The sequence below is a fragment of the Rhincodon typus genome, chromosome 3 (assembly GCF_021869965.1).
Source record: "Rhincodon typus isolate 14 chromosome 3, sRhiTyp1.1, whole genome shotgun sequence".
NCBI classification, from domain to species: domain Eukaryota; kingdom Metazoa; phylum Chordata; class Chondrichthyes; order Orectolobiformes; family Rhincodontidae; genus Rhincodon; species Rhincodon typus.
The window spans coordinates 46,724,691-46,731,330 of record NC_063334.1 but is presented as its reverse complement, the minus strand read 5'-3'; the positions used below and the strand labels follow the sequence as shown (position 1 = coordinate 46,731,330).

Below are 6,640 nucleotides of genomic sequence, written 5' to 3'. Positions count from 1 at the left end.
ATAGTTGGGACTTGAACACGGTCCTGAGGAATCTCTGTAGCAATACCCTGGGCCTGAGAAATTTAGCCTTCAAGAACTACAGTAATTTTCCTGAATATTCGATAAGATTTCAAATGTTGGAATTTTTCTCCATTTTCCAATGGCTTCAATTTTTACCAGGCTTTTGGTCAAATGCCACCTAGATTTAAGGATGCTCCTCACATCTGGATTCAGACCTGTTGACCATGCTTGGATCAGGGCTGGAATGAAGTCAGAAAATAGGTGGTCCAAACAGAGCCTGAACTAAGCAGGGGTTGTTGCTGTTGAAGTGCCACTGTCAATTTCACCACCCATCACTTTGATGATTATCAAGAGAAGGCTGAAGGGATAATATTGATCAGATTGGTTTTGTCTTTTATTGAGGACAGGACGTAACTTGGCAATTTCTCCACATTGTTGACTATACAGATATATGCTGGTATGATAGCTGCACTGGAACAACCTGGCTAGGATGTAGCTTTTCCTGGGTACATTTTTTTTGGAGCATATGGCCTTTGCTGCATCTAATGTGCTTAGCTTTTTAAGTGATTTCATGCGGAGTGCAGCAAATTGGTTTGCTGGCAAGTGATGGTGGGGAACTCAGAAGGAGGTCAAGATGGATCAGTTTGTCTTCTGCACTCAAATGCTAGGCTTCTGCATATTTTAGGTTAGGGATGTTTGTGGAACCTTCTCCTCTTGTTAGTCGTTTAATTATACACCAACATTCATAGGTGGAAAAGGCAAGACCACAGAGTCTGATCTGATCTGCTGGTTACAAATCACTTACTTAAGTGTGTCTGTCACTCGCAGCTTTTGATGTTTTAGTATGCATGTGATAAACATTTTGTAGAGCTACCAGATTCAGACAGTGCCGTTCCGAGGAAGGGTCACTCAACCCAAAATATTAACTCTGATTTCTCTCCACAGATTCTGCCACACCTGCTGAGCTTTTCCAGCAATTTCCATTTTTGTCTCTGGTTTACAGCATCCGCAGTCCTTCCAGTTTTTATGCTTTTTATATTCTTGCATTCAAACTGTAATTTTATTCTATTCCTTAAACTGTTGCTGGATAAGTAGTGGAGAATAAATTCTTCCAGATGTTACAATTTTGTGACTTTTACTTCTTGCAATGTAAGGTTGGCATGGAAGTTACAGACATGAATTTATGACTGAATTTAAGAGATCATTAATCTTCTGTTGAGCATCACTCTCTTGGGAACCCAACTGAAAATAAAATAAAAGTAAAATAAAAGCTTTAGACAGACACATTATGTTTAAAATGATCAAAAACTCAAAGCAAGGGCTCAGCTTAGCAAGACCTCCAACTCTTAAAATTTCAGTTAATTATATCAAAGTAAACAAAAAAACTATTTACTAAATTGTTAAACTGTACATTAGTAAACAGTTTGTAGAGCTTTAAGGTTGTGTTTAATGTCATACACCAGATCTTGTTAACCATTTAAAGCGATCCCAAAACATACAAAAACAAAGTGCCAGAAAAACTCAGCAAGACTCATCTTTAGAACATTGGACTTGAAATATTAAGTGCTTCTCCCTCCATAGATGCTGCCAGACGTTTTGGTTTTTCTCCAGCTTGGAGTTACACAGTACAGAAACAGACCCTACGGTCCAACTTATCCATGCCAACCAGGAGGAAAGTCTGTGTTGAGTAACTTGAATCAATCTGTCAATCCAAGAAAGGCTTGTACTATGCACATTTTCATTCCTTTGACACTTATTGTCAAGAGTGTTTTATTATGTGCATAAGGTTAAAAGTGAGGGATTCCAAATTATATGCCGATTTATATTACTGTACACACCTGGAAAATGGAAGGCCAACTTTTACTATGCTAGTAAAGGAATTTTCATTTGCTAAATTGCATTTTCCTGATTTGTGTCAATTTTGTTATGTTTGTTAATGCAGAATGTCTTTAGACGACATTTCAAATTTCGAGTTTCATAATGAGTATTTCACATTGGTATTCACTGAGAAGAACACAGCTTATACAGTTAGGGAGGTCTATGTGGGTATTCTATGACATGTCGATGTTAATGAGGAAGAGATGTTGGGTGTCTTGAAAATCACTGAGGAAGGTAAGTACCCAGTGCCTGATGGGATCTATCCCAGAATACGGAGGGAGACAAGAGAGGAGACTGCTAAGCCTTGACAGAGATCATTATATCCTCTTTAGCCACAGCAAGGTCCTAGAAGACTGGTGAATAGCCAATATTGTTCCTTTTCCTTAAAGAAGGGCAACAGGGATAATACAGGAAATTATAGGCCAGTGGTCCTTACATCAGTGGCAGGAAAACTGATGGAGAAAATTCTTAGAGACAGGATTTACTCACATTTGTAAATGGAAGAATTTATTAGGGAGTGTTAGAATGATTTTGGACAGAGGAGGTCTTGTCTCACAAATATGTTTGAGTTTTTTTTTGAGGAAGTGACGAAGATGATTGATGAGAGCATGGCAGTGGATATCGTCTACATGGACTTTACCAAAGCATTTGACAAAGTCCCTCGTGCAAGCTCGTCCAGAGGATTAAGTCACATGGAATCTACAGTGAGCTGGTAAATTGGATACAAAATTTGCTTAGTCATAGAAGACACAGAATGGTTGTGGAGAGGTATTTTTCGGACCGGAGGTCTGTGACCAGTGGTGTTCCGCAAGGATCAGTGCAGGGACCTCTGTTGTTTGCAATAATTTGGATGAAAATGTCAGTGGTGTGTCTGAAGATGACACAAAATTTGGTGCAGTTGTGGATGGTGAGAAAGGTTGTCAAAAGATACTTTGAAAAGTTGGGGGGAGAAACGGCATGTGGAGTTTAATCCAGATGAGTGTGAGGTGATACATTTGGGAGCTCAAAATGCAAAAGGAAAGTATACAGTAAATAGTAGGACCCTGAGGAGCATTGATGTACAAAGGAATCTTCAGGTACAAGTCTATAGCAGGTGCAACAAAAGTTGGTAAGGTGGTAAAGAAGGTGTGTGGTATGCCTGCTTTCATCAGTCAGCACACTGATTGTAAAAGTTAGCAAGTCACGTTGCCACTATATAAAACTGTAGTTAGGCCAGATTTGGAGTATTTTGTGGAGTTCCGATCGCCACATCACAGGAAGGATGTGGAGGCATAAAAGTTAAAGTTATGAAAATCACTTTAAAAAATAGCTTTATTTCAAATGTCACACAAGATATTTTAACAAACTTGAAAATCTCAATTTGAAAAATAGAATCCGTTTCTATCATTCAAAAAAAAATCAGTGTTCCACGATATTCTGTAGACTTGTTCTTATCCCATGTGAGCCAAACTCAGTTGAACTCAAAGCCAGTCATAAGGCTATGAGCTGGCTCCTCAGTTTTGAATAATACATAGCTTGAAAATTCCTGATTGTTATCCAATGACAGAAAGTGCTTATGATAGCTAACAGGCTTCACTGTGAACAACCTACGATCATAGCTTTGTGCACTATGCAGGCAAGAAATTTACATAAGCTAAATGACCATTCTAAGTTTATGTGCCAAATCACTGTTTTCCTGTAAAGCAAGCCAGCAGTTTCAAGAATAGGATGAGAAAATGTAATGTGTACTACTTTTATGAAAACTTTATCTGTTAGTGTTTTTTTTTCAAATTTACCAAGTTGGATCTTCACATTCCATAATGTCTTTACTTTTACTTAAAGTTTGTGATAAAATTTGTTTTGAATTGGACATATTCACATAAGGTCATAAATATATCATTGCATTCTGCATTAATATACTTAATTTCAAGAATAACATCTACATCAGTTCTACCTGTGGTAACCTTGTTATATTTAAGACAGCTTACCTTCTAGGGCATCATCATCACCTTTAAACACTTCTTTTCTTGTTCTATGTAAAGCCTTGAAAAGCTGCATTACCTTCCAAAGTGAAAAGATGATATTCTAACAAAATGTTTATATATAATGTACAATTTATTACCAATTTAGAGAAACATTTAACCTTTCAAAGGGCGAACATCAAAGGAGTTACGTTGTGGTTGGTTGGCTCGCCGAGCTGATTCATTGTTCCGCAGACGTTTCATTACCCTGCTGGGTAACATCATCAGCGCGACCTCCGATGAAGCGCCATTGTGTTTTCCCGCCTGGTTGTTAAACTCTGAAGTCCACTGAGCTGGATTACCTCACTTCCGGTTTTCCTTCGTAGTGGAGTGTATGGGGGGTCAAGTTCTATGTGTTTGTTGATGGCTTTCTTTGTGGAGTACCAGGCTTCCAGGAATTCCCATACCTGTCTCTGCTTTGCTTGTCCCAGGATCTTGGTGTTGTCCCAGTCAAATTGTTGGTTCTCCTTATCCATCTAGGAATTCGTAGAAACCTGGTACTCCACGAAGAAAGCCATCAACAAATGCATAGAACTCGACCCCACATACACTCCACTACGAAGGAAAACCGGAAGTGAGGTAATCCAGCTCAACAGACTCCAGAGTTTAAAACCAAGCGGGAAAACACAACAGTGCTTCATTGGAGGCCACACTGATGATGTTACCCAGCAGGGTAATGAAATGTCTGCGGAACAACAAACCAGTTCGGCGAGCCAACCAATCGCAACACCCACAACCAGAGCTACATATCTACTCCAAAACATCAAAGGAGTTATTTTTACAATACAAGTTGATATCAAAATACAGTAAATCTTTACAAAAGTTTATAGAATCCCTACAGTGTGGAAACAGGCCATTCAGCCCAACAAGTCCACACCAATTCTCTGAAGAGCATCCCACCCAGACTCACTCCCCTACACTTATAACCCTAATGTAAAGGCCAATCCACCTTAACCTGCACATCTTCCTCCTGCAGGAGGAAACCAGAGCACCCGGAGGAAACCCCCTAGACACCAAGAAAATGTGCAAATTCCACGCAGATAGTCGCCAGAGGCTGAAATCGTACCCGGTGCTGACCACTGAGCCACTGTGCCACCCCTCACTTAAAGTTGTGGTTGTGTTCTTGAAAATAACAACTGTAAGTGAAATTGGCTCTCATAGGAACCCATATTAAAACTGTAGTTAGGCTCTGTAAGACCTGACTTGTTAGTTTAAAAAAATCTTAAAACATTACACCCTCCAAGTTTAAATATTTACATTGCTAAATTCCGTTGATAAATGTAAGCTTCAGATCGAATCTGCATCTTGAACAGGAAGGCGTCCGAGAGAGAGAAGTAGCATATATGAGCTAGTAGTTGTGGACAGTGAAGGAAAAAGGCACAACCTAAGGTCTGCAGAAACAGTAGGAGTGGCAGATGGAAAAGAAACCATAGAGATGTCAAGGAAACCACCAAACAGGTCACACAGACAATTATGTTGAACTGAATCTCGCAATGCTCAAAACTAACACAAGTCCCATCTACTTATCAACGCTAAAGCAAAATAATGTTAGGACAGCTTTAAACAGGCCTTAATATAATGCAGTTTTGATTTTGCATTCAGACAACTCGCAAGTGACTCTGCATTAATATTGCAAAGAAGTACAAGACTATTTCAATTTCACCCTTGTGGTCGGTACGAAATAAATTTCCAATTGTTCTAGTCCCTGTGCTATACACATAAGTAATTAACACTAATAAACAGCTAATTTATTCACGTTAAATTTAAAAATAAATAGTACGTTTACAAGTGTTGTCTGACCAGACGCGATCTTCAGCCAGCAATATATTTCAGGATTGCTGCCTCTGCATGGCTGGGACAATTATGTCAGAGCATCAGTCCAACGTCAGTGGAAGAAAAAAATAATATATGCGACATTCACTGTGAAGCAAACTACAAGGCTATTTTAAAAACACGGAAAAACTTCGAACACGTGCACCCTCCCTTTCTCAGTATTTGCAGCGTTAGGGCAAATTTGGATGCAGCGTCAACGATGCTAACTCGCCGGAGCAGGGTCTCAAATACATTATGTCCAAATGAACGAGCGAATCAGCACTGACACACATTCCCCAGGCTCTGCCGCATCCCCAGAGATCCCTGTCCTCGGTTCATCCCTATCCCGGGCTCAACCCAGGCCCAGATTCACCTTGCTACGCGCGGCCATCCCGTTGGTAACTCCAATGTATCAAACTCTGCTCCGTACAGGCGCTGCCCAAGGACAAACTACCGTACAATCTTGTCGAAATCGCAATTCTGCCAAGTTATTACAATCAGACCCTGTAGCAAGCCATAGTCCATAAATAATGCATCTGTAAGAAAGTCTAAGTATTAGCAACACCTGGAAAATGAAACTATGAGATAGTAGGAACTGCCGATGCTGGAGAATCTGAGATAACAAGGTGTAGAGCTGGATGAACACAGCAGGCCTGGCAGCATCAGAGGAGCGGGAAAGCTGACGTTTCGGGTCTGGACCCTTCTTCGGAAAAAAAAATGAAACTGTGATGTTTGTTAACATTTTTCCAAAACGCCGTAGAAATTTGATGTTAAACTCCTGAACATAGGAATATGACACATCGTTCAACTCTTCCAGAACCCTTTGCCTGTCAGTCAGGTCATGGCTGAGCTGCGTTTAATCCATCCATCCACATAGTTCCATAATTCTTTTCACCTTCACCTAGCTATTAGATCTGAGGAAGGGTCACTGGACCTAAAACGTTAACTCT

The 6,640-nt window shown here is 40.0% G+C and overlaps 1 protein-coding gene across 6 annotated transcripts in view; it reads right to left on the bottom strand.

Annotated features, from left to right (window-relative positions):
* The window catches only part of lyrm7 (LYR motif containing 7), a 29,029-nt gene extending 22,885 nt beyond the window's left edge, over positions 1–6,144 (bottom strand). For 3 of the 6 annotated variants that reach the window (XM_048595360.1, XM_020521193.2, XM_048595356.1), the window contains exons 1-2: positions 6,064–6,144; positions 3,846–3,918 (exon numbers count right to left, since the gene is read on the bottom strand). In XM_048595360.1, the coding sequence (XP_048451317.1) occupies positions 3,846–3,918; positions 6,064–6,081 (91 nt within the window). In that variant the 5' untranslated portion in view covers positions 6,082–6,144. The other 3 variants (XM_048595357.1, XM_048595359.1, XM_048595358.1) reach the window with 3 other exon arrangements.
* Between the last annotated feature and the right edge of the window lie 496 nt (positions 6,145–6,640).